We start from the raw sequence: 27,951 nt of genomic DNA on the forward strand, positions 1-27,951 counted from the left end.
TCACGTGACGTGGAAGACCAGAAAATCAACATGTCTGCCTCTTTCGTATTGCTTGAGAAGCGGTGCGCCCTGCCTTTTTGTTGACATTTTACGGTCGACCAGCAAGCTGGACGGCGAAATGTTTCAGCGCCAGAAGAACTGGATATCTGACGTCTTATGGAAACCCAAAAAGGCTCATTCCTTGGAGCAGTTAAGGTACGACACTCTAATAAGCTTATAAGGTTGTGCCGAGTCTGTGTGGAGATGTACACTATACGGGCGCTTGAAGGCTTGTGTACATGTTTAATTGTCTGTTCTGTTCGACTGAGTACACCAACAGTAAAGTGCTTGTCCTGATTAGTATTTCATAGTGTTCTCAGCACTTCATCTCCTTGCGCTGCTTATTTTATTGTCATAAGTCTTCCATCGTTAGAAATTAACCTTGATGTTATTGTTGTTACGTTCATAACTTATTGCCAGACAAATTTGATCTTTTTCTTCTGATTTGTTCATATTGTAGGTATCTTCATTATGTTGTAACCAAGAATTCGACCGTAAATGAAACGAACAGAGGATTACTTGTGGAAACCTTGCGTTCCATTGCCGAGATTCTTATCTGGGGAGACCAGAATGATAGCAGAGTATTTGAGTAAGAATGATATCATTATTATTATTATTATTATTATTATTATTATTATTATTATTATTATTATTATTATTATTATTATTATTATTATTATTATTATTATTATTATTATTATTATTATTATACATACTTTTCCTTGTTTCTTTTTTTTATGATATAGTTTGATAGGGTTTTTTCTTAGGTAAAAATCAATGAACGAATAATATTGTTGTAACTTGATGAGATTTCTTTTCCCTTTTCTTAAAAAAAATTGTGTTTAAAAATAGTCTTTTTTATCGAAAAGAATAATTCTTTTCTTTTTACAATTATTGTAAATACGTTTTAATAGCTACTCTTAACCTGTAAATAACATTTTACTTGGAATATTTTAATAAAGAGATTATTATTATTATTGTTAAAAAATTATTATTATTATTATTATTATTATTGTTATTATTATTATTATAAACTATACATTAAGGTATCAGTGAAATCTGGCCAGTCTGCGGTCTGATCATTTTTTTGCATGCCAAAATTTTCACTATGTATGCCAAGTTTAGTACACTGAAAACAGTGGCTGTCAGCCTTAACTAATACCGTTCTCAGAATGCTAAGTTTCCCCTCTGACTTGAGTATGTACTAAAAATATTAAAAGTACAGTCCAACAGTGTACATTGACAGATGTTCCAGGCTGTATTCTATGTAGGTTTCACCTAATATCTTTTGCGTGGGTTTCCAAATCGCTCAGCGTACTGGCGCACAATTGTGGTCTTTGGTGTAAAGCGGCGTGAGATGGAGGTAACACCTGGCATTTGATTGCCTAGGATTTTGCAAACTTCTTTCATTCAGTTGAACTGTTATCATCCAAAAATATCCAGGATTTCTCTCCTGGTATAGGATTAACAGTCTACAAGGCTATCAGCAGCTGCTTGGTGTAGAACTTCGAAACTGTCGACATATCGTCAGTGACGAGACGTACATAGAATGCACCCTGGCAAATGTTATAAGAATAAAGTGTCAATCGTTCTAGTGTTATACAGTGATTGGTGACACAACATTACCATTTTATGTACTCGATGAGGGGTGCAAATTAGAATACATGTATAACTGGTATTGGTCTGTAGTACAGGCTAGCACATGTGTAGTACACTTTAAATACCAAAGGAAGAAAAGTAACATTACATACTGTAATGTTTCCATTGTGTTAGGTGTTAGTCAAGGAACATTAAAAACAAAAATAAGTGAAAAAGTTCATTACATAAGTTGTATAAAACTGCATTAGCCAAATAACATGATTGTATTTGTTGTGTTTCAGTTACTTTATCCTTGGTTCAATTTTTATTTTCCTTTGTTTTTGCATATGGTGATGTATGATAATGAGTATAAGACAAGGGAAATAAATATTAACCCAAGGATAAAATTGAACCACAACTTATATTTGCCATGCATAAATATTTTGAGGTTTTGATCATGAATAATTGAACTGGAAAGAATTTTAATAAATAAATAAATAAAACACTCTTACATGTAGGGATGTGATTAGCATTCATCTAAAAGTTATGTAATAACATAGACATGCATGTACGTGTACCTGTAGACGTTTGGTCAAAACATTAATTAAAATTTAAAATGTTTTTGGAGAATCACCCTGTGAGTTATAACCTAGTCTATTTGGAGCTCAAATAATGTATTTTGTCAGGTTTTCAATATGTTTTATTAATAATAGATAGCAAAAACTGGAAAGTAGGCAGCTTCTTACTAGAATAATTATAAATCAGTTTCGAACAAAGTACATATGGTCAATTAATTAATTTTGGTGAAATGACCTATACACAAGGCAAAAATTATCGTATTTGGTACAGGTGGTATTTTCTTCCTCTCACTGGCTTTTGTTGAAAAACCTGATAAATTTGTGGAGTAGTCGTAGGTGTTAGACTATTGTATAGCTAATGTCACCAGTGGTAATAATTGTTGTTGTATGTTGTTTTGCTTCAGTTTCTTTCTGGAAAAGAGCATGTTGCTGTATTTTTTGAAGATGATGAATCAAAAATCCAATCAGATATGTGTTCAACTGTTACAGACTCTCAGCATTTTGTTTGAAAACATCAGGAATGAGACATCGTTATGTGAGTTGGAAAGATTAAATAAAATAAATATTAAAAATAATGATAAAATAGAAAATTATGTGAATTTTCAGCTCTGTGATTATACGTAAATGGTAGTAGAGGCTGTTCTTGTTATGAAGGATTGTGTGGGTACTATAGAGAAAATTGCGAATGCTATCAACAAACTGCATGGTCAAGATGTGGAAATTCTAGCTGAGTTCTTTTTTTTCTTTACCTCTTAAATTTTTTATCAGTAAGGGAAGTGGTTTTGAACCTCACTATGAAAGCAAGGCTAAGTGCAAAGCTTTTTATGTGAAAATTAATTTTGTTTGCATATGAATGGGAACTAATAATTATTTTCGTTAATAAAAACTGTGCACAAAGCCTTCCTTTCATAATAAGGTTCAAAGCAATTAAACAAATAAAAGGCCTGTCGAAGAGCTGAGTGCAAAAAGGGCCTATGTGCATTTTTAAACCAAATTGTTGAGGAAGAATTAAAGCATTAATTTATCAGCCTTCCAGCAAACAAATAATTATTGTTAGTGTATATTAGATGACTTGTTCCATTGTAGTTCAAATGGGATACATGTACATGTACATTTAAATCTGGCCTAAAAATGCATATAGAAAATTAATGCTTTTTTGTTTTTCTACTCCTGGTCCAGACAAAGCAAGTCAATAAATTTGCATATTGTTCTCATAAAGAAAATGCCATTTGAAAAGGCTCAGGTGGTCTGATTGAAAAGTGAGCAATCAGATGAAAAAATCTGCACAGCTCATGCAACCTTTCAGAATGATTCATTTTATCTAGACTGCGCTTGAAGTACATGTAGAAAAATAGAGCGCATTCAATTTGCTGTATTCCAGGATAATTTTTTAGTTATGTGTTAAATATTATTGCTATTACTTTGTTTCAGACTATCTGCTGTCAAACAACCATGTCAACTCCATTATTATTCATAAGTTTGACTTTTCTGATGAAGAGGTAAGAAACCATTCAATGTGATGGTTAGATAACTATGTACAGTGAACCCTCTTTTATATGGGCTCTATAAGCAGGGCTTCTGATAATTCGCGGGAAAAAAAAAACAAATTTCGCGGGATTTTTGGAGACAAATTCGCGGAGAAAACGGCCGATTTTGCGGGAATTTCGCGGGAATTTTCGGGACAAATTTCGCGGAAATACAAAGAAGAAAGCCAAAAAGAAAGATTCCAGAAAAAAAAAAAAGATATATTGGAAGGATGTCAAATTCAGGGCAAGGAAGAAAACACAAAAGTTCATCCAACACAGTTCTCAAGGCAATTGTACTTTTTTCGAGCTACAAGAAAAACACAAGCTTTACAAATTACCGAAACGCCCGGCCGGTTAACCTCCTTTTTCAGCAGCAATTTAGAGCCGAACACAGCAACGCAATAAATTTCTTTTCTCTCCTTGGTCGGTCTCTTGTGTTGATTTGCAGTTTACAAGGCAAGATTGTTCGTGATCGAAGGTTCAAATCTATTTGTGAAGTCAAAACATTATTGTGTCTTCGATCGTGTCCTGCACGTACGATTAAACATATGCCTGCATTACTACAGACAGCAGTTTCCTTTCCAATTCTGTATAGTGTCACTGAAAAGTCTTCTCATTTCTTGCGCCCAGTTTTTCCCAATATTAATCTAAGAACGCCTGGTAGTTATGGTACGTTATGTTTACTCGTGGCAGTGACGAAATTTCAAGATAAATTTGCATTTATGGAAAGTAGCCAAGATAAGTTTCAAATATGTTGTACCGACATGTATTTGGTAGCATTTTTAACGAATTTCGCGGTATTACGCGTTTTTTTGTGAATTTCGCGGGATTCCGCGGATGTACCTAAATTTCGCGGCTCCGCGACCGCGCGAAATTTCAGAAGCCCTGTATAAGAGACAAAACTAAATATCCATACTGTCGCCATGGTAAAGCATGCTCCTATCTGCTGCTTCAGTCTCCAAGTCCTGCTCTAGTCTTTCCAACCTTACATTTCATCCAGTTGCATTCCCTCACCTGTCGTCCTTATTGCCAAATTTAATTTGTTTTAATAAAATTAATGATATATAATATGGATATCCCAGAACTAAGTAAATTATCCTTAAAACAATTATGTCTGCCAGGAGGTGTTTGGCTGTGGCGAATACAGTATAAATTTCAGGGGGACTGTGAGAAATACTGTACACATTTTTCAATTCTTTTTTCAGGTGTTAGCATACTACATTTCATTTCTCAAGACTTTGTCTCTCAAGCTCAACAGACACACTGTTCATTTTTTCTTTAATGAGGTGAGCTAATGTTTTCAAAATGACAGTTCCTTCATTATCACATTTTATGGACAGTTCCTCCTTTTGGTACTGAGGATGTGTTCTGTACATCTTGAGATGATACAAGAAATGCAGGTTTCTTAAGGACAGTACCTATTAATTTAAAGTATTTTTGCAAGAAATGTGGGAAAAGGAGATATTGAAATCCAAAAAGAAAATTAGGGTAACCAGACATTTTTCAGAGGTAATTTAATAGTAAGCTCTAAGTTGAAAAAAAAAAAGCCATACATTGCTATGTATTTGAAAGTTTTTTTGGAATTAATTATTGTTCTCACACACTGCTGGGAGCCATGTCAAGCCGACCATCGTGCCTTGATCCCTGACTTGATCGACTATGACCTCGCTGACTAGGGCTTTTGTTGTATGGCTCAAGTCGGCTAACCGCCCGAGAACTCCTTTTTGAAGGTCTTGTGTCCTTTGACATGCTTCACTAACGATTTGTGACTAAGAAATGCAAATATTTTCGCACACTTTTGCAATAAAGGTCAAGCAATGGCGGTCAACAAAAAACAACTGCCCGCCTTACATGTCACCTGACCTAAACCCATCCCCAGGCCCCCAGCGGTGTGTGAGAAAAACATTTTCCACTTTTTTCGTTTCACTCAGCCAGTGGAAAATCACCCTTAGTTGCTTATATACAATAACATCTGAAAAACGTGTGGTTACTCCCAATTTTCTTTCAAATTGCAATAGCCCTTGCTAAGATCTCCTTTTCCAGCATTTGTAATAAAATGGTGCAAAAATAGCTTTGTATTAGGAGGCTAAATTTAGAAATACAGTTGACTATAACATTAAATAAGCAAAAAAAAGGAATGACGTTTCTTGATAATGGTGCGAAGATGACACCAAAATGTCGTTGCTTTTTTTGCTTATTTTTATAGTCAACTGTATTAGGAGGCAACTTCCTTAAAAGAGTCTTAAATTGGCCTTTCAGTGGTTGCTTGCAGTACATTGTATGTAATATTGGTACTGCAATGTTTCAAGTCACACACAGTGTACTTGTTTTCGTTGTCATTTAGCACAAGAATGACTTCCCTTTGTACACTGAAGCCATCAAGTTCTTCAACCATTCTGAGAGCATGGTTAGAATAGCAGTCAGGACGCTCACTCTTAATGTCTACAGAGGTAAGGATATTCGTGAAGTCGTCATTGGTGTTTGCTGGTATGTTATTGTAGCAAGTTATTATGTTAATAGAAAAAAAAATGGTGTATTTGGCAGAAGGTATTGTTGAGTTAATTTGGGAAGAGAAACAGGGTGAAAACATTAACATCAACAACTTATGTGTATTGAGCGGGGAGCATTGAACTGGTATTGAACTGGAACTACAACAACTCTCAAAAGTCGTTGAAACACTGCTTCCCTTTTCCCTGATTCAATGTTGGTTGAACAAATCGACATGAGCATCCTCACTACTTTTGTTTTACTTTTAAACAACATTGCTTGGGAGGGAGACAGAGGGAGACACTTTGAACAAACGTAACTTATACATGTATGTTCATTGTGACATGCAAAAGCGTAGTTATTCGTGAGCACTAACTTACCAGTAGTACTGATAACTTAGTACTTCTATTGTGCCTTTTAACAAGTGCATTACAGGATAAACATAAAACATTTAACCTTTATCGGTAAAACCTCCCTTGTGATAAAATAATATCTTTCATATGTTTTTTTTAAATAACTTGAGAACCATGACGCGATTTTGTTATTGATGGCAGGGACACAGGGTCCGTTATATTGTACTCAGTTACCAATAATTGGTATATACAACTATAATTATTATATAATTATTATATATGCTTCATCCTGGCTATTTTTACATTGCTTACAAAAGGATGAGAGGAAATTTACCATGTCATCTCTTTGGTCCCTCTTACAGTGCAACTACTGTTACGGGGGTCACTTAAACAAAACTGGCCAATCAGATTGCAGGACAAGAACAATGAATTTAAACCAAAGTCGATTAAACCAATCACGAGTATAGAAGGAAAACAATTACAGTTAAAACCCAAAATTTTGGAATTATTCACTGTTCGTATCATACTGTGATTTGATTGGCCAGTTTTAAGTGACCCCAGTACTAGTAGTCCCACTGTAATCACCCAACTTCTTAACAAAAACCCTGAGTCTAATTTGGCAGCATTAGGCTATTTGACTGTAAACAAAGTTGAAATCCTGGGCTTTGCTTTTAATCTTTTGTGGTATTAAATTAAATAAAGCAGGGGCCCGGCACTGGGCACATTGACCATCTGTGAACATGACTTTGCCAAGCTGCTTTCAACATCTTGTCTGACTTTTTCCATAAAAGAACGTCTCCAAGTTCATTACTAACCTGCCCAGGTGTACTGACATTTTGCGCACCTGTTCAAAAACTCAATGAAACCCCTGATAAAGTCAACCAAGTATTGACTGCTGTTGACAGCTGTTAACGGATCTCACATTATTTTGATTGCAGTTGGGGACAAGAACATGCTGAGCTTTATCCGCGATAAGACAGCTGATCCATACTTTTGGAATCTGGTGTGGTTTATTGGCAATCATGCCATTGAGCTTGACAACTGTGTACTCAAGGAATCTCAGTAAGTTAATCATTCCATTTTTGCTATGATTGTTAAAGGAATAGTGCGTGCCTTTATCAGCTGGGGAGACATCATACCCTGTTATACGAAACGTCTCTATAAAGATTACCCCCATTGTACAGTGTAGAGCAGGAGTTCCAAAATCAGTACCCCATTGAACGGCACATACTGTACCTGTATACATTAGGTATTTGTGGGGAGCACCCACCTCTCGAGGTTTCAAGAGCCATTTTCATACGTGTGATTCTTGTGCAATTTTGTTGCACTATTTTGAATGCAATTTTTGTATTGCTCGAAGTGAAATTAGAGTATGTATGTAAAAGTAGCAGCAGTTTAAGTGCAGTGTATACTGTTATATTGCAGGGATTTCGAATTTGATTAAACCTTGATGATAATTACATGTGCGCTTTAAAGTCACAGCCTTGCACAATAAGTGCAACGAAAGTTGTATAAAAAAATCGCATGTGTAAACATGTTTTCAGGTTTTGGTTACCTTAAAGTAATGACAACGCAGAATAGCAGCCCTTTTCATGTGGAAGTACCACCAGTGAAGGTTGCTACTATTGCAATTCTTTCAACCAGTCTTGATTTGTTTTTGTTTTGTTTGTTTTTTTTTTGCTCAGCCATCTAAAGTGTGACAGACTCAAGGATCTTGTTGCGGAGCATTTAGATCATCTACACTACCTCCACGATATCCTATCGCTCAACATTCAAGATGTAAATGATGTGTTAACTGGACATTTTATCAACCGTCTGCTGATTCCTCTGTACATTTACTCTCTAGTTAGGAAGAGACCGAACATGGAGCAGGTGTGTAATGGCTCAGATAAATAATTTACAAAACATAATTATTATGTTTTGTAAAACAGAGTAATGTTTAAAAAATATTTTTCGTAAAACAAGTTTTACCAAGAGTGACAACACACCTACACGTATATTAAGATGTCAAGTGCAAATATCATAATGAAGCAATTTCAGCGGATAACATGCAGTACTGTTGTAAATCTACATCATAATTTGTTTGGTGATTCAGATTAGCAAAAAATTAATAACATGTTTGCCTTGATTAAGTTTTTTAATCAATCGGCAGTAAACCAGTTAGAGATACAATAATGTATCAAGGCTGAAAAAAATGTTGATTTAAATGTTGATTTCATTTAATTTCAATGTTGATTTAATTTAAGTTCATGTGTGTTATTTTCTTGTATTGACGTTGTGTTCTACTCTTTCCACAGGATACTCCTAGACTTGGGGTGGTGGTCTCATTATTCCTTCTTTCTCATGTATGTGTACACATATACTGGTTACTTTGATGTTACATCAGAACTGGTCAGATTTCAAAATTAACGGAACTTGATACAATATACAACATTATAATGTAAGAATTTGAATGTATATTTATACCAACTAGGAAGAGAAGTGGAGGGGGAGGGGGGCTTACATTATATTCAAAATGTTTATGGTGTTTGTTTTCTGATGCCTACATGGTAGGTATTTCCATGTGTATGATTTCTTGTCTTTGCCTGTCCTGTTTCAGATTCTTTTAATAATGACCCATCCTCCACTAGTGTCAAGCCTGGTTGATGTCCTTGTTAATGGTGATGAGGTTGCCTCAGCGGGTACCCCTGAGGACTCTCCTTTACCCCTCAGAAAGGTGAGTGGGATAGGCTTGTGCAGTTTAGGTACTATGATGATGATTCAAAGGCATCACTGAAATTTGAACCATACATGTATAGATGACTGATTGGAAATTCATTCATTGCTTCAAGTAGTTGAACCCTACAGATTGTGTGGTCATAATGATCTCATGCACATGATGAAAAGTTGAGTTTTTTAAAATCTCAGGTCACCATAATTATTTCTCCAGTACAGGTATTTACTAAATTATCTCAACTAAGAGATAATTGTCCCAATCATAAAGAAACATTTTTCTCACTCCATCTGAAGCTGACTTCCCTTGTTTACACAGAGTAAAAATTTATGTTAGTCATCAAAAATGTTCTTTAAGGGCTCCCCAAACCCTTGTGGTTAGAACATCTGCTGTTAATGATCAGATGGCGGTCACTTGTACGTTTGTTCACCGCTATAAGGGGGGGGGGGGGGGTATGTGCAGACAAGGAATTTATGTGTACTGTATGTGTGTTTTCCCATGGATACTGTGTGGGCTGCAATTTGTTTTGGAGAGATACAGGATCAAAGTAGGGGATGCACAGATAGATTACAGTATTTTTTTTCCCTAAGGGTAAACAATGCATTGACAAAGCCATCCGTTATCCTTTCAGGCATGCTCTCTAAACAATTCAACGGCAAGTGTGAGAACTTTCCAGAGACCCGAGGAAACCCTGGAGGAGTCTCTTGTTGCCCTTGGAGTGAACACGGAGGGTTACTCTTTCCTTGTTGGAAAGGGGTTAACACTGGGGCCTCTGTCTAGAGGGAGATCAATGCATGTAGCAAACTCAAAATTTTATGTTAAAGGTATGTGCATGGCTGATCATTTTTAGGTGTCCTTCTTCAAGGAGGACCTTAATAAGAATAGATAAAATGTAAAATTAATGGAGAGGAGAACAGGAAAAAATGAAAATGAGTAGAGGACAATACATACACTGTAGAGGAAGAGTTGCTTGCAGTATTGAATCTTGCATTTACCCTCTTTTTCACTTGAACATTTATACTCTGACTATTACATGTACCTTGTGTTTCCACCTACAAGCAATTTTCCAATTTTTGTTATTGTTAAATAACAAAATGGCACCAGTTTTTTTTTTTCATGCATCTGTCCTTGTATTGATGTTAAAGTGCTACCATGATGAAATTCATGTCTTTCTAATCTGAGCCATTTTAAAACATAAACAAGTAGTCTGTACGTGAAGAAGAATGCCGTTTACTATTTTCAAATATCTCTTTTTGTTCCAGAGATATTCAAGTTTATAAAATATGCAAATTAGCCAAGTGATGACGTCACAAACTCAACCAAATTTTGGTCAAATATTATGAAAAAAGATATCTCAGCCAATTTGTATCAGAAATGCTTGATTCTTTGCAGTGACATTGTTCTAGGTGCGTTCCATAATATGAGCTTATCAGTTTTGTTACCATGGCAACATACTGGGTTCCAGTCCTCCCTGATATTTAAGGCTTTGCTGGCCACCTTTGGCATTCTATTTTGGTATTTGCCAATGGTGCCTCATCTGCAGGATCCAGCAAGCGTATAAATATGTTAGGTCAAGATTGTGGCCTTGTTAAGCGTTTTTAAAGCTGAAAATCACTAAAATATTGAAATCAGGTTGGAGGGGACTGGAAAAGAGTGAGTTGCCATGGGAACCGAATTTTTTTATAGCCGTAGGTGTATTGCCTTTAGAACTATTAGCCTGCCAGGTTTCAATGGTCTCTGCTGTAAATTGACTGAGATAGCTCTATTTATATACTTGATGTTATATTGAGTTGAGAATATGACGTCATCAGTCCTCTCATTTACATATTTTACACATTTTTCAAACATGAATATCTTCAGAACCAATGCAGATATTTAGAAACGGTAAACGGCGTTATAAATCTTTCCTAGAATTCTATGTGATTAACCTTAAAATTCAAGAGGTAAAAATTTGATCATAGTAGCACTTTAAATTTCACTGTAAAATTTTCAAAGATTGCATCTTTGACAATGTGTAAATTATGAAGAAAATTGTTATCACTTAAATGGCATTTAAGACTTGTCAATTCTGGACCAAAGTTGCCTCAGTAAAGAAGAAAGCTGTTCCTTCCTTTGCATTCATATTTTGTATTTTAGCGAGTAAGTTGGTATCTAGAGCATCTTTTGTTTATTTTATTTTTAAATTTAATTATAATGATGTTTAATAGATATTTTGCTAATTCTTTAAGTGCCAGTAGTACATAATATCTTTTAATGTGTGTGCATCATGTTAACCTTGCATATTCATTGATAATGATGGCATTGAGTCGTAGAAAAATCAGATTTTCTTATCGTTAATTTTCATCTTAAAATGTTTGTCAAAATCTTCAGTTATTAATGATTATGGCAAGGAATAGTCAATAACAAGTAACTACTCTAACCATTCTTAAAAAACTTATAAAGCGCATGTATGTAAATACTAACTTTTGCATTTAACAATATGATAATGTAATACTGTTTATCAGTCGAAGTTACTGTCGGTAGTTTCTGCAAATGAAACTGTGAGCAATGGCTTTGATATGAATGGCAACCTTTAGGGTGCCATTCACAGATTTTGCAAAATAGATATGATATAAAGCAACTTGCACAGTGCTCATTGCAACAAACGATACCATGCACAGGAAAGTGCTGCTCAGTGGCTCTCATTTGAAATGGTGAAAAGTTAGCACACCTTGTATGTTCGGCATAGTAAGCAGCACCATAATGATAATGTTGGTAATAGATTAATGACTTACTGCTCAATAGCTTGATTTGAATGGCCAGTCGCTTAAACACGTGCGAGATTTCATGTAGAAAAAACATCCACAGAGAGAGATAGAGATATTATACGTAACCCTACGAGTGAAGCTATACTGCCATATACAGTGTACACTCTATCTGTGTATTCATAGTTTAAATGAGTTTTCTGTTTGAATGCCAAGCTCTGATGCCTCTCAACTGGAAGGCTTATCAAAATACTGCATAATAGGTTGTCATTTATTTGTAATTATAACCTTGCATTAGGCAACAGAGATGGGACTATTGCTGATGCAAGGAGGACTCCTAAAAAAGAAGGTAAGTAGAGAGTGATCCCCCAAGGCACTACTTGCGACTGGTGCATTAGGTCTGTAATGATTCCATGCATTTAGTACCCAGGGCAATGTAACTACTTAGGGACCTTAAGGGTTGTTGCTTTGTGCACAGACATGGGGCATGTGGCACAGCGCTTCTCAGTAAAAAAGATTAAATGATGACCCAAATGACTGCTGCATAGTTTGAGGCTCAAAGTCAGGTTACGTGTAAATTTACAATATTAATGATGTAATAATGCAATATTAATAATGATGTAAATTTGCAATATTAATAACGATAATAATGCTTTTCATTTTTATAGTGCTATTAATCTACTAGTAAACCAATCGTGCTTAACAAAACTACTTATTATAAGCAAATAATTATGTAATAATTTACTAATATTATAGTAATTCAGTAATATAAAACAACTAAACAAATTGACAGTCATAACCTGCAAATGATAGCTATACTTAATGTATACTTCGGGTACATGTAGGACATCAGAGTAACATCCTTCTCTGACTCTAACCTTAACTGTCATTTTAACCTCTGACGTTGGCTAAACTTGTACTTGTCAAGGTATTGTCGTTGTTAATAGAAAAGTTTGTGTATAATACAAAGGCTCCATACATGTATTTTTTAGGGACCTCCTTGTTTATGGTCCTAATAGAGTTCTAAAGTGATGACGTCACAAAAACTAAATTTATGAAATTATGGGATTTGTTAGTATATTCGGAAAGAGCATGATGAAAAATGCCTACTTCCCAAAAATCAACATCTTATTGCAATTTATGGGTGAGATATTAGCTCTGTTATGCCCCAATGACTCCATGCAAATCCTTCTAATTAACTTTAGTCTCAGTTCCAAACATGAAGAACTGAGACAAAATTAGAAGGATTTGTATGGAGTCATGATCCGGGCATAACAGAGCTAATATCTTGCCCCCAAATTGCAATAAGATGCTGATTTTTGGCAAGTAGGCATTTTTCATCATGCTCTTTCGAATATACTAACAAATCCCATAATTTCAAAAATTCAAATATTTGTGATGTTACACTTTAGGACTCTTAGCCCTGTGCTTTTCTGTTTCAGCATCTGATTTGAGTCCTGTACAAGTGCCTCTTATACAGACCCCATTAGGACACACTGATAGTGACTCAGACACTGACTCGTCATCTGGTTTCTCTACTCCTACTGCTACTTGTGGTGAGAGCACCAAGGAGGAAACCACAACAGAAAAACGTCCCGTGCGCAGTATGTGTTGCTTTGAATACATCATTTTCAATCTAACATGTATCTCAAGCGCAAATTTGTTGAATGTTTGAAGGGGTACCTGGAAAAGAGCCCTAAGTGACTTCTGATAAATTGTTAGATTCTTCTTCCAAATTGCCTTGTATTTGCTTTTGAAACTAAAGGAGAATTTGACCTTACAGTATCAAAATTAATGTCACTCATGGCCTTGTTCTGTTCACCCCTTCATTTGTTGATTTGTCTTTTTGTACATATACAATACGTATTAGTAAGTTCTTTATTTCCCTTTGTAGCTCAAAATGCAGTGGTTCAAGATGAAAGTAGTGCAGCTGATGGAATTAAGGTATGCTATGCTATCATTGATAGCCACAATGATGACTTGCTGTCATATACAGCAGTACATACATGTAGTCCTTGATGCTCTCGTAAAAGTACCAGTACATGTATCCATTGTCAATGAGCTTTTAAAGGTTACCCGGTACCTTCAGAGGTGTCTTCAGAGGTGTCTCGCGTCCAAGCGATGCAGCGGGTCCAGTTCAAGCTGTAGATCCCTGAACCCTTATATCAAATTAAAGCTTATAGAGCTGGCTATCCAACTAAACCAAAAATTTTGAAATAAAATGAATTGCCGAATTTTTAGCACTGTTTTCTCTAATAAATGTTTTTCACTTGGAGGAGCCTCTTCAAAGAGCTAAAACTCAAAAGGAATTTGTTCGTTTGCCTTCAAATTTGGACAGCAGCTAGTTTAACATATAAACAACAAAAACGTGTCTGCGAATTTTTTCTTTCGAAATATGTTTTCTCCGAGAGCGATTATTGTACGATTACTCCACATTTTTTCATCCTATTTCGAAAATGCTCTATAACTTTTCACTGCGATTGAATATGGCAAAACGCAGACACGTTTTTTAGCGCTTTGGGTCCAGAAAATGAGGAGCAAATTAAATTAGCAAAAAACAAAATTCACCTTGACTTGTAGCTTTAAAAAGGTGATTCGGACGCTCGCAATTAGAGGTCGTGAAAAATTCCACAATTTATTTTATTTCAAAATTCTCGGTATGGTTTGATAGTCAGCTCTATAAGCTTTAATTTGATATAAGGGTTCAGGTATCTACAGTTTAAACTGGACGTGCTACATCGCTTAAACGCAAGACACCTCTGAAGGTATCGGGTAACCTTAAACAGGAAATTCTGGTATAAAAAAGGCCTGGCCTGGCCTGGCCATCCTCACCTTCGGTTGTTCATCAGAGCATAAACAGCTGACAAAAACATGCATCTTTTCCCCGTTTTCAACGACCCCTACTGATGAAATTGGCTTAGGTTTTGGAATAAACCCTGTTAACCGAATGAGAAACCAATGTCTTATATCATTGTGGTGATTATTATGAAGTTTGAGGCATAGTTTTTCAGGGGAAGCTTGACTCAACAACTTGTCACCACTGAACAGCGTCAACATTTGCATTTCACTCTAACAAACATGTGAAAGGAAGGAGGGGCTTGTCCTTTTTAAGCAGAACTTCTTGTGTAAGAATGGTGCCTCCTTTTGCTGCTGCACAAACATTGTGTGCATCTCAGGATGGTCTGAGGACCTCTAAGTTTGTAAGGAACATGCCCACTAATTCATACTAAAGGTATTTTTAACTTTATGACTATGTGGGAAATGATGATCTTAGAAAGGGCTATCCGAATCCAAAAAGGAAATGGGGGAAGGGGGGGGGGGGGGGGTAACTATGCACTTTTCAGGGATAAATAAGCTTCAATTTGGAAAAAATTTCCATACATTGTTGTATATTTAAACACGTTTTGGGGTAACTTTTGTTTAAAGGGGCAGTATCATGGGAGATATAATGATTTTGGGAAAAAATTCACTACATTTAAATTTTGAACACTGTGTTAATTAATTTCTAAATCGCTAATTTAAAGAAATATTAGTAGTGATTCTACTGAGACGAAAGGTGGAACCAAAATATAGTACAACCGATTTTTAGTGCGTTACGAGAACGAAAATTGAAAACGTCGGCCCGACGTTTTCAAATTTGAACCCATTTTTATTTTGGTCATCTGCCGGCGAAAATATCTGTTGAAATTTTCTTTGCATTCTCATAGTCTTTTAATGGAATTTTGGTCATTATATCTTGGCTGCTATCAACCGAATAGCGTCTTTTCGATTTTCAATGTGTCACTAAAAATAGTGTGATACTGTCTCTTTAATTATCTCTGAACAGTGTATGGTTATATCTGTACATTACCCTCAATTTTCTTTGTGGATTTCATTAGCCCTTACTAAGATCCTTGTTAAGCCCTTAAACTGGGCAAACGTACCTTTGTATAAAGAGGCACCGTCCTTAAGTTCAACGTTTTCTATGAGAATTTTTGTTTTATTTCAGAGCATAATTACAAGGCCCAAAAATTTCCAACCAGACAGGTAACAAGATACCAGAATATCTATGTTTTTTTTTCTTTCTCACTGTAAATATGTGCTATCCACAGCTGTCGATTGAGGTTTTTGATTTTTGTCCTGTCTTGTAAGTACAAAATTGCGCCATAGTACTGAGAGCAAAATTTAACAAATCTTGGCGAGCAAACGGTGACACTACTCTAAATTTTTGCAAAAACCATTGTTTTTGCATATGCAGGATTTTACACCCATACACAGACTACCCATGAAAAACGTACTGCAAATTTTCTCCCCATTTGATGTTGACAAATTTCACAAGCTTGCTTTGTTCGAGTTGTGATTTGCCTGACTGACTGTGTCTGACTGACTGACTGACTGATGGTGTGTCTGTCTGTCTGTCTGTCTGTCTGTCTGTCTGGCGGTCTGACCGTCTGACTGACTGACTGACTGACTGATAGGCTAACTGGCTGAATGGCTCATTGTCTGACTGACTTGTGGATGGACAGACGACAGACGGACTAAATGACTAACCAACAGGTGGGCTTACTGACTCACTGGCTGACTTAGTGTCTTTCACTATGGATAGGGTACTGGACTCTCAAGACACCTCTCCATCCTGATCTGTCCTGTACTCGTTGCTAAGTCTAGAAATTACTTTTCAGTTTGTCAGTTCCACATTAAAGTTAATAGTTCAGGAAATACTTTCTGACTTTCTATCAATTGCTGTTGCTACACTAAATTAAAACGCTAACATTAGGGAGCTCTAGCAACGACGATGGCGACGGTAGCGAAAACGTCACTATTAAAATGAATTCGTGTTTTTTGAAACGTCATCGCTGTAATTCCACTCGTTTTGTCAAATGTAGGTGAAATTTCCTGGAGTTGAATTCTTTGAGATCGCACCTAGGTTTAGTCGTACAGTGACGGCAAAGAAGTGTACCAAAAAGTGTGGCAATGCACGTGCAGAGTTGTTGCTAAAGCTCCCTATTTCTTCACTTCAACGTCTCGCCCAATATGAAAAGAGATCCTTACATTGTATTTCTGGTGCTGCGGCCATTCTTTTAATTTTCATTGTTTGTTTCAGTATGTTTCTGGAAGCGATACAAGAAAGTCTTGACTGTAGCAATGATGATGAGGAGGCACTTTTTGCAATTTGTTTGCTGTATGCTGCGATTGGTAACAAAGGTAGTGTAGAGTTTAATAGCTACTTAATAGCTAATGATTATTGAAATTGGGAAAGACATCCAAACCAACAAATTTACCAGCATCTATTATTCCCACGTTTAGAAGTAATAAGACAACATGGACTTATACACCGTCACATTTCCTTCCATTGTGCATATGCCACACGTTGACATTCTAATCCTAGCAGCATGCAGGATGTTTGTCCCATGAACCTAGTTTAATGGCCTTAGCTCCCACGAGTCTCCTGTAGCTCAGTGGTAGAGCATCCGAACTAGTAATCGGAAGGTCTTAGGTTTGACTCCTGACAGGAGCACTCGGATTTCTATTCTTCGAGTATGGCTGTGTCTTTCACTGGATAATACATCGTTCTCGTGACAGGAGTAGTTGACAACAAGAGCTTCTTTTCAGAGAAATAATTGATAACTACTTGTAAGAGAAATGTTAGTTTGTTTTAGTTCTCATAGAACGTTATTCTAGCCTGACTCAGTTTCATGGCATACCGTAATTGCTAATTATTTTAGGGCACTTGACTTCTAATCCGGTGCGGCATCTTTGGAGACCCAAGGGCAAGTAATCTGGAGTCCCAGGATGCTTTCCATTTTGTCAGAACTGGCCAGTCAGCTCGTAAAAGATTTTTTAGTTTTATCCTAGACTTTGCATTTCTTTAAAATAGCATGTAACATTTTCGGAGTGATTATTTTTCAAGATTTTGCAGCATCATCTCTTCAAAATGACGCATTCTATTTACAGACTCGTCGGTCAGGTCTGGCAAATGGAAAGCAATCCTAGTCATCTGCTCCCGAGTCTCCAAACATGTATCTACTCTGCAATCACCCCACTGGATTGAATTTTCCACACAAACAGGCCCCATGTCGGCATTATAGCCGGAGAAAATTGCATCACTTGCAATATTTCAAAAATGACTGAAGCCCATTTGTTTTATCCTAGGCGTGGATAGGAACCTCCTTGAATCAATAGGCATTTCATCAGCACAGGTTTGTATGCTAGAGGTGGAAAACAGTCCGCTGTGTTTTAGAGTAAATATTCATCAGTGAGATGACTTACTACTGTAAGATAGGGTTGGCTGAATAATTTCTGACCACTTTACCTTTACTTAATTGAATCCCATTTTTTTGTGCTTTTCAACTTTATTTACTTTGCATAGCCATAAGATGGCCATGAAAACCTTGCTAACTTGTTTGAGAAGCTTTTTGACGCTTAAACGTACGAAGTATAAACTTGGGGAATCTCAGAGATGTCAAGTTCCAGGGAGAAGCTGGAGGGAGATTTTCTCGAGCACCGAATCCAACAAGTTTCTTACAATGAGAAACCTGAACTGATATCCAAAGTTAATGTTTTGGAACTGTTCAAATTCGAACCTAGGTCACTTCGGGTCAACAAACACGAGCAGTTAAGAAGAGAAAGGTGGGGTCCAATTTCTCGTCGATTTCTCGCTCATTTCCTGATTTCTCGTCGAGTTCACGATTTCTTGGATCATGATCGGTTTTACGTCTGCGGAACAATCGTTTATATGATATATAAGAAAATAAAACTTGTTTAATTCATAAGGCAATTTTCTTTCGTTTACATCTTCTTTTCTTTATTATGATGTATTTATTTCAAAAATTGTTAACCCGAGTTCAGCTGGAGATTTTGCTTGCTCGGCTGGAGAGTTGGAGATTGGGTCTGAAAGCTGGAGACTTGGCATCTATGGAATTTGTAGCGACTGGGAAAAAGTCAAACGTGTTTGTTTTTGTCTCAGGTAAAGGTTCCATACAACGAGAAACTAGTGGAAAACCTGATCAGAGTCCTAGAGCTTGGCTATCGAAATGGTGAGCACTGTTATTTTTTAGCATCTTTCTGTGACCGCCATCGATGTCACGCAGTCGTTCGTAAGGTGGATGAGATCATATCACAAGTGTCGCTATCATAGCTACCAGGGGCCAGGGTAGTAGCTATATTTCCCATCACTGATCCCATTTTCGCTAGTTTCTTAACGGTGAAACAGTCCGATCCCTGTTTTCGTCAAAAACTGCAATCCTTGACTCAACCCTCCCCTCCGATCCGTGATCCCATATTCCTTGCGACCACCCTGAGAGGCACCTTGAAAACAAGCTTATGTCCGATCTCGTTAACAGAGTCGCTTCAGTTGTAAAATTGAAAGGACGTATGTGATATGTACGCTATACAGTCACTTTCATCTTACGCAGACGCTCTTGGGTTTCGTCACGCAGTTTTTCGGCAAGGAATGAATGCGTGACAAGCCCAAAGAACGTCCGAGTAGGAGGCTAGAGGCTAATCTTATCTGGGATTTTACAGTGGTGTTGTCATTTTCCAGGGAGCCAAGTTCGCGTGGTCACTCTAGAGATGTTAATCATTCTACTCAAGGAGCTGATCATGTACACAGCGGACAACAGCAGATTAAGCTACCTTAACGACAGACACCTGGCCTTGATTGAGGTACAGTGAGTACATTTATAAGCTGATATGCTTTTTTTTTAATATTAAATTGCACTGACTTAATCCCATGTAAGCAGCATCTGGGAAATACTAAACTTGGTGTATTTGTTCCTCAGAACGTTCGTGAAGCCAGCACGCTACAGTTGAGACATTACTATAAGGTAGGGAGAGAGTTGTTAACGCCTTTACTTATCGTAACTGTTTTACTGCCAAATTCAAGTGGTTGCGTTTGGAAAAAAAAGCCCAAATATAGCGAAAAATAAACTGGACCACACTAAAATACTGTTAAAATTGTTTGATTTTTATGGCAACGTTTTAGAATTCCCCACTCCATAAACTGCGGGGAGACTGGTGCGAGTGAGGGATTATGGGATCGTTTCGGTAGACAGATGGAAATTGCGCGGATGAATAAGTACATTTCTCGGCGGTTGGTTGTATAAGAAATACTATTTTTAGGTGAAAACTATCTAACAAGAGTTTCACCACCCCGAGAAAATGCCGAAAAATGCACTTATTCGTCGGCATGATGTCCACCCGTCTATCAAACGATCCCACAGTCCCTTACTCGTACCTCACAAAACAAAAGCTGGCACAAAGGCGTTTTTTTAACATTCCAAACGTCTTGCGTTTACCAACACTTAACAACCATTCTGTTTTGTTTTACAGGAAGATGAAATTTTCTTGGATATGTTTGAAGACGAATACCGGCAAACGAAGGTGTGATTTAGTCAGAGATTCCGTGTTAGCAATTTTTAGCATCACTTTGAAAAGCCAAAACACATACCCTATTTCCTCGATTAAGCGGCATCTCTTTTATAAGCATCACTTTCGATCCATTCTTTTCTAGTTTTGCCCTTGTCATTTGGAAGACAGCTTTAAGTACTGATCACGATTTGCTATCCGTTCGAGAATTCATTTCTTACGGGTGTAGCTAAATCAATATATCCAAAGGACACACAAACAGGCTCGCGTGAACACCTTTTTAAATTTTCACACGGTTCCAAAGTTCAGAGCCTTAGGCTCTTTGAAGTTTCTCATGCTTAGCATCTTTGATCCTCCGTTTAGTACAACTGTTTCCATGTTGTCACTGGGTGGTACCATATTTTGTGATTTAATTTTCCAATTTGATTTTAAGTACTGTCTCCAACTCATTATTTTCCTGTTCCCATCATTTATCTGCATGCATGACATTGTAGTAGTACTGTAAGGAGAGTTTATAATGTGTTCACTCTTTTCAGGTGAAGCCCCCGAACTTGCAACATTTGATGATGGACGCTACGCTGCTTCTTCCGCTAACGGGAACACCGCTGACTGGCATCGAGTTTTACAAGCGCCTACCGTGTGGAGAAGTGGAACACACGCGAAGGGTAAGTCCCGTATGCTTCATTCTTTATCTTTGATTCTTTCATATTTGATTCCTTTGAATCAAATAAAACTCATTTTCCTCCGAACACTAGCACTGTACTAGTCCGTCGATCGGCATTAGCATATGGCGTTCGGTCGGAGCTTCTAAGGGGAGAAACCGGTCCTAAAGACCCTTATCACTCGGCGGCCATGTTGAGTCTCGGGGGAATAAAAAGCTTTGTTTTTGCAAGGCAAGCCTCGGCCAGACGCGAATTTAGTGCGAGGCTTACTGTGCAAAAACAAAGCCTTTTATTCTCCTGAGACTCAACATGGCCGTCGTGCGATAAGGGTCTATCAATTCTAAGCTTGACAACTTATCAGCTAATTTCGAAGAGCTTAACAAAACTTTAAGTTATTTGGATAGAAACGTTATTCGTTAATTTGCAACGTCATTAAGCATTATTTACTAAGTCCGGCTTCTCAGTTCCTTGCTGCTCTTTTTTTGTAGTATAATTGATTCTAAACAGCTATTTGGGTCTAACTCGAAAACCTTGTGGTACCTTTAGCCTCTAGGCTCCAATTAACAATTACAATCTTTGCAATTTTTTTTCTAATTAACTTATAATGTGTATAATACTTCTTATCTGTAATTAATCCAAGTGTGAGTCAATAAAGATCACTTAGTTACTTCGCACAACTCCCGCGGTCACTTCGACGATACTTTTATCACCAATTGACTTCCTTTTACAGGCAATTCGTGTGTTCCTATTAATGAGGGATCTTTGTCTGGCATTGCTGGGACAGACGGAGCAACGTCTTCCTTTGTCGAAAGTTGAAAACTCTGTGCATTTGGAAGACGTCCTGGATCTCAGTGAGTGAAAGATGAACTGTTTGCATTTAATACATTGTTGTGGTTTTATTGTTCCTATAATTTATTTTCTTGTCATTACGTAAGCTACAATCCTGGTTAAAAATTCCCGGGACAGAACACAAAATAGCATTGTCAGTGAACATTTTTATTCTGTATATCTTAAACCAGTCTCCAAACTTTTTATTAGGCTGTCTTTGCAATTTTTGGAAAGCCCCACTCCCCCCAAACGATGTTGAGAGCAACTTGAATCATTCGGCCTGTAGATAAATACAGCATCGTAACAACATTGCTTGGGGGAGGGAGGGGGGGGGGGGGGGACCTTTGCAAATCGTCCCATTTTTTTTGGCCAGGATTGTAGGTCAATAAAACATTTAGCACGGATACAGCTCAACACTTGTTTTCTCCTATTGTTTTGCAGATAATAGTGACTTGATAGCTTGCACAGTGAAGACAGAGGAAAAGTAAGAGAATCTTTTTTGTGTGACATGTTTCGTTTCTTGGCAGGTCTTCTAAATCGGACTCTTCCAATCTAAATAGATCAGGCCCCAGTTGTTCAAAGAGCGGATCGTTTTATCCACTGGATAGGTTGCTATCCGGCAGGTGAAATGTGGGCAAGATTTTCCCAATAGCCTTATAATTTGTGGATAGAGTAGAAGCATATGTGAAATTTAAGTATGGGATTGTGTGGAAAACTTGCCAAAGGCGTTAGTTGGAGTACATTTGCTCCGCTGGATAGTGACTTATCCAGTGGATAAAGTTATCCACTCTTTGAACAACTGGGGCCAGGGGGTTAGTTTCTAAAGAAGCTGTCAAATCAGAATCAAAAATCAAATAGAAGAAAGAGCCTCTCAGTATAGAAGCTGTGTTACTGCGTCGGTGGGGAGTGAAAACCAATGTTTTGGGTAGGCTTATGGTAGACCCCCGTGACAGACAAAGTTGAAAAATGTTTAGTTTTATCAATAGAGTTGTTAACTTAATTTTGGTCATCAAAAAAAGATTCGAGTGCTGGCGTTTCGAGCGTTAGGCCTTTGTCGGAGCGAGCTCTTCGCTCTGTGAAAGGACTAACGCTCAGGGCTGAGTTGCTCGAAGCATGGTTAGCGCTAACCATTGGTTAAGAGGTATTAAAACCTATAGGTTGTCATGGTATTTAACCTGGGTTAGCGCTAACCATGCTTCGAGCAACTGGGCCCAGAACGTCAGCACTCGAATCTCTTTACGGTGGCCAAATTACTTTAACAACTCTGTCGATAAAACCAAACATTCTTTCCATCTAAATTTCCTAACAACTCTTCTGAATACAGGAATTCAACGGACAGGCAGTAACACAGCAACTCGATGAATACCAGAATGCTTTTAAATTACTTACCAAAAGAACAATTTCCTCCTCATTTCCACCACTTAAAAAAGGGCGATTTAGACGGTACGATTTTCTCTTACGACTGTCGCATGCGATTTCTAGAGCGCGCGCTGCTTGCGTCATGTAAAAATCGTACACAACTCTCGCCACTCAACATTGCCTTTACCTACGATTGTCGTAGGATTTTAAAACATGTTTTGAAATCCTACGACATTTTTCGTGTTGTGTGCGTCTGTCGTAAGGATGTTGTAGGTTGATTCACACGACGCCATTCGTGTTGTAGGCATGGCGTAAGCGTGTCGCATGAGACAAATCGTAGGCAAAATCGTATCGTCTAAATCGCCCTTACAGGCCGATCACTCGATTTCTGATCCAAATCCGGATCTGTAAACCAAAGTAATTACGCTTGCCAACCTCAACAGACAGAAACAGTGGGATTCGAAGCAAATACATGTAACCGGCGTGAAGCGCGGGAAAGCGCGTGTGAGCAAGTCACGATTGGTTTCGGTTCTGCATCTCATTGGTGGAGAAAATGGCACGAGTTTTGCTAACCAATCATAGAGCGTACAGTGGAGCAAAACGAAGCACACGCGTATTACTTGCGACACTGAATTGAAAACCGCTCTAAACAACGGGACTTGCTTTTGTATCTTTTTCCAGACAACAGCGCCGTTTCCTTGTCATAGACGAAGCTCAGTTTATTCTCGTTGAACCTGACACCACTAAGCTGGGCTGGGGCGTAGTCAAGTTTGTTGCAAGACTTCAGGTCAGACACACCAGTAATTAATCTTTATTGCTCATTTCTTAGATGCCTTCTCGATAACATACCTGGGCCCGAAACCACAATGTTCCTCGACAGATATTCGACGTTTAGCGATTTTGAAAGCTAAATGTTAACACTGACGTTTGTAACATGTGAAACACATCGTGCTAGAAGTGGAATATCTGAAATAGATATATTTGAACTGCAGATGAAAGAATGAATAAGTGAATGGCCATCGCATTTACTACGCAACTTACGCAGTTGCGTAAAGAAAGCCTGAAAAAAACAATTCAGGCTTGAACGGGATTCGAACCCATGACCTCTGCAATGCCGGTGCAGTGCTCTACCAACTGAGCTATCAAGCCAACTGGGAGCTGGTTATATTGTGAGTTCGTAATACAGGTGAAGCAATTGATAATATGAAATTCATATATTTGAACTGCGGGTGAAAGAATGAATAAGTGAATGATCGTCGCATTTATTTACGTAACTCAAGTATCATAAATACTTTTGTTCTTGGGCCATCGTAGCTTGATCAGAAATAAAATACAAACGTATAAGATTGACTTTTGTTATTAAATTAAGCAGAAAAACTAACGCGGAGAGATTTCAACGTTTCGATGACATCCTGTCATCATTATCAAGAAAATGAAGAAAATTTACATAAGTAAGTAGACAAAACTAAACTGAAAACAGTAGTATTGTTTTCAATAGTATTGTTTTCAGTTTAGTTTTGTCTACTTACTCATGTAAATTTTCTTCATTTTCTTGATAATGATGACAGGATGTCATCGAAACGTCGAAATCTCTCCGCGTTAGTTTTTCTGCTTAAAATACAAACAGCGGTGATAAACGTAAAAAACTTGCCCATTTTATATAACTTGACGTTTTGTATGCTAGTCAACACACATTTTCAAAAGTGACCGTCAAAAATTTTGTTAATTTTTTTTTTTTTTTTTTTTGCGGACTGGTTTAATTGTGGAACACTGTAATGTGATAACACGCTGTTTATTTTGCGTGTTAGGATGTGGAGACAGCTCCTGACAAGGAAGACAGTCGCTCCTTATTTATCACCATTCACCAGCCCAGCTCAGTAAGGAGCCTTACTAAAGTGCGCTCGCGTCCCATCCTGTCTGCCAAATTCATATTTGATGATTATATTCGCTGCATGTCTGCTAAGCAGCGCCTGCAGCGACGACGAACAATGCTTAGGCAGCATAAACTGCACTGTATAGCACAACTGTTGGAACTACCAGCCATGGCATCTCCGCCTTCTCATTACTACTCTATAACGCCGCCAGCTTATGTTAACCTTGGCCCGGGGCAGCTTGAGTCGCCCACAGATTCTCAAACAAATGAACCTGTCGACGAGCGGTTTGATCAGCAGGCGCAGCGTCTTGAGCATGCGCAGTCCTCTAGTGACACGTCTCAAGACTCTGTTCAGGCCTCTCTCGCCGGAGCCATGGCTACACCGGAGCAGTGCCTTTCTCCAGTTCATGGTCATGGCAGGCGCACGACATCTCAAGCGGAAGCTCTTGCCAGTGTACTTGAACAGTCACCCCCGAACAACGACGATAGTAGTAAAGAACGCGCTACTTCAATAGAGGAGGCCACAGAAGCTATTGAAATGGAAGCTTCCAACAAAACAGTTGAGAAAGTCAAAGGGAATGATTGTGCTGACAGGGCTTCACCCGGTGAACACTTATCCCGTTCACGCTCTCATTCCGTGGAAAATATCTTGAATTCCACTCTAAGTAGAAACCCCGTGTCGCGCTCCGCTCCTGCCACCCCCCGTGGGGACAGGCATTCTGCGCCTATCAAATTGGAAGAAGAGGAGACCTTTGCGAGGTTGAACAGTAACTCAATGTCTGAGCCCGCGATATTCTTTTCGGGTCAGTGGGAACCCCCACCAGCGCAGGCTAAACAAGTGGAGCATAAACCGAAAAAGACTGGGCATAGAAAAGGAAAAGGAAAGGGGCGGCAACGGAAGAGATGAACGTTGATAAATATTTAGTTAATAAATAAGTTCATGATAAAATTAATAATTTCGTCAAGTTGACGGAAAACTAGGGAAAAACGAATGGTATTTATTTGAAGATTAAGTCTGGAATGATCAGCTTGGACGATAACTCTTATATCAAGAAGAAAGTTATATTATTTGTTTAAAGTCGACTTACAAAATTCCCAGTGACTAGTTTTATCACGATCAAGTGTAAATATTTAAAACTAAAACAGGTGAATCGGCTGTCTAGAAAACAAAATGGCAGTTATCTTATACGCCTTATTCATAAATTGTTATTTTCATGAAAATTACTCGCCTCGTTAGCATCTGCAAAAGTCAATAGAAGTTTTACTCTGAAACGAGTTAGTAGGGCTCATTATCATATATCACAGAGAGTATTAAATCGGGTAATTCATGGTAAGGTACCATATAGTCACCCACATAACCCTAACCCTTACCCTCCATATAGTCACCCAACCCCCCATATAGTCACCCTTACCTTACCATGAAGTATATGCCCATTTATGGATAAGGTGTATTATTTTAGTTTCCATTAATTAATATTATAATAATGACATTATTTAAAGGCTATCTTTAGCCCTCTAGGTTAATTATTTTTCTCAGAAAATTAAAAAGGTATGTATATACAGCTGTTTCAAAAAGGGTTGTCCAAAACAAGCGTAAAAGCGTACGCGACTGCCGAAAGGTAGTCTGGGAAATACCCAAGTTCAGAATCCTATTGCCCACGATCTCAAGTCCTTTCTGTACGGTTGAGGCATTATGGATTTTGAGCTTCTATTGATATTTATTGGGTATTTCCCAGGCTACCTTTCGGCATTGTTGCGTACGCTTTTACGCTTGTTTTGGACAACCTTTGTCGAAACAGCTGTATACCTAAGCCGACATTCTTGGGGAATGGGCAACTGTTATCTTTTACAGGTCAGCTTTGTCGTCGATTCGAGGCTTCAAAGACGTCAGATCGTGGCTGACAATTCTTAGGCGTAAACAGACTGACTCCATTGTCAACAGTCGACAAGTACTACACTGGAAATCCTGACCCCTGGAGACAATTCATTAACATTCCAACCTAAACTTACAGACTTAGGTAGTTAATGGTAGGCATGTTATTTGGGTGAGAAATTTGTTCGTTTGTACGCAGCTTGCGCAACTGTGCAATAAAGAAGTCTGGGGGAGATGCCAATTCCCTTAATATAAGTATCTATCTTCTATAGGTAGTGGTTTAATATTTTATCGAAAGAAATGTTGACGTTTTCGATAACTGTCCTCAAAATTCAAGTGTCCCTTTACAATAGGTTGATTGTACACTATACCTCTCTCGAGTGGCGGCGCACTTCGCGCGGAAAGTAGCAAGCAAATCGCGACTTGTGCATAAAGTCGCACATGTTTTTATTTTTGAAGAACTCATTTTTTTTTTCGAGAAAAAATATTGTATATTAGGGAATTAGGTGAAGGTACACTTGATAAAGAAAACTTGCAAAAAGTTTAATAAAAGACGTATACGCGTTTACAAAGTAACTTGAAGTTAACTGAACGATGCACGCGGAAAAGTGAAGAAAACTCAATCAAAATTCTTAAAATACAGAAAAAGAAATATTAAAACGCCTTTTAAATGATCTTTTCAGAGTTCTCCGTTTGTGGGTTTTGGTGTAGGATGTCGCAGAGCGAAAGTGGAGTTTCGCGTTCCTCGCGATAACTCTTTTTTAGTCCCGTGAGACTAAAAAAACTGAAAAAAAAGGAAAATTCCTGAGCTCATTTTGTAGGCAAGTCTAACGCCCCAACTAACGTTGATTTCAATGGACAAAATGCCTTATCCCAGAAAGTTTTGGTATTAATATGGTTCAGCTGTTTAGCAGAGTGGAACCCGAAGATGGAGACTGCGAGATGAAAATGGCTCGTTCAAAAACTTTTATTCGAATGGTCACATTACGATT

At 37.8% G+C, this 27,951-nt stretch overlaps 1 protein-coding gene and 1 non-coding gene across 2 annotated transcripts; one reads left to right on the forward strand and one right to left on the reverse strand.

Moving 5' to 3' along the window:
* LOC146470694 (protein CLEC16A-like) lies at positions 1–27,634 on the forward strand. The gene is made up of 26 exons (XM_085121674.1): positions 1–195; positions 500–628; positions 2,600–2,730; positions 3,627–3,694; positions 4,927–5,007; positions 6,066–6,171; positions 7,500–7,623; positions 8,247–8,433; positions 8,859–8,906; positions 9,161–9,277; positions 9,906–10,098; positions 12,317–12,367; positions 13,461–13,622; positions 13,913–13,962; positions 16,007–16,044; positions 17,102–17,202; positions 18,151–18,197; positions 18,965–19,034; positions 19,541–19,662; positions 19,779–19,823; positions 20,329–20,379; positions 20,901–21,029; positions 21,757–21,877; positions 22,296–22,338; positions 23,895–24,000; positions 25,022–27,634. Exons 1-26 carry the CDS (start codon positions 119–121, stop codon positions 25,991–25,993), a joined length of 3,369 nt encoding a protein of 1,122 aa, XP_084977800.1. The 5' UTR covers positions 1–118; the 3' UTR covers positions 25,994–27,634.
* On the reverse strand, positions 24,290–24,362 carry Trnaa-ggc (transfer RNA alanine (anticodon GGC)). Its single transcript has one exon. It is a non-coding gene; the product is annotated as a tRNA-Ala (tRNA).
* Positions 27,635–27,951: the final 317 nt, after the last annotated feature.

Source organism: Pavona decussata, unplaced genomic scaffold, assembly GCF_977016875.1.
Source record: "Pavona decussata unplaced genomic scaffold, jaPavDecu1.1 SCAFFOLD_112, whole genome shotgun sequence".
In the NCBI taxonomy this organism is placed as follows: domain Eukaryota; kingdom Metazoa; phylum Cnidaria; class Anthozoa; order Scleractinia; family Agariciidae; genus Pavona; species Pavona decussata.

What these genes read in the sequence shown, in the direction of transcription:
- LOC146470694 (XM_085121674.1), top strand. Translation starts at nt 119, where the DNA reads ATGTTTCAGCGCCAGAAGAACTGGATATCTGACGTCTTATGGAAACCC. An exon ending in CATTATTCCTTCTTTCTCAT is followed by an intron (nt 8,907 to 9,160) that starts GTATGTGTACAC and finishes GTCCTGTTTCAG; the next exon opens with ATTCTTTTAATAATGACCCA. An exon ending in CTCAAAATTTTATGTTAAAG is followed by an intron (nt 10,099 to 12,316) that starts GTATGTGCATGG and finishes ACCTTGCATTAG; the next exon opens with GCAACAGAGATGGGACTATT.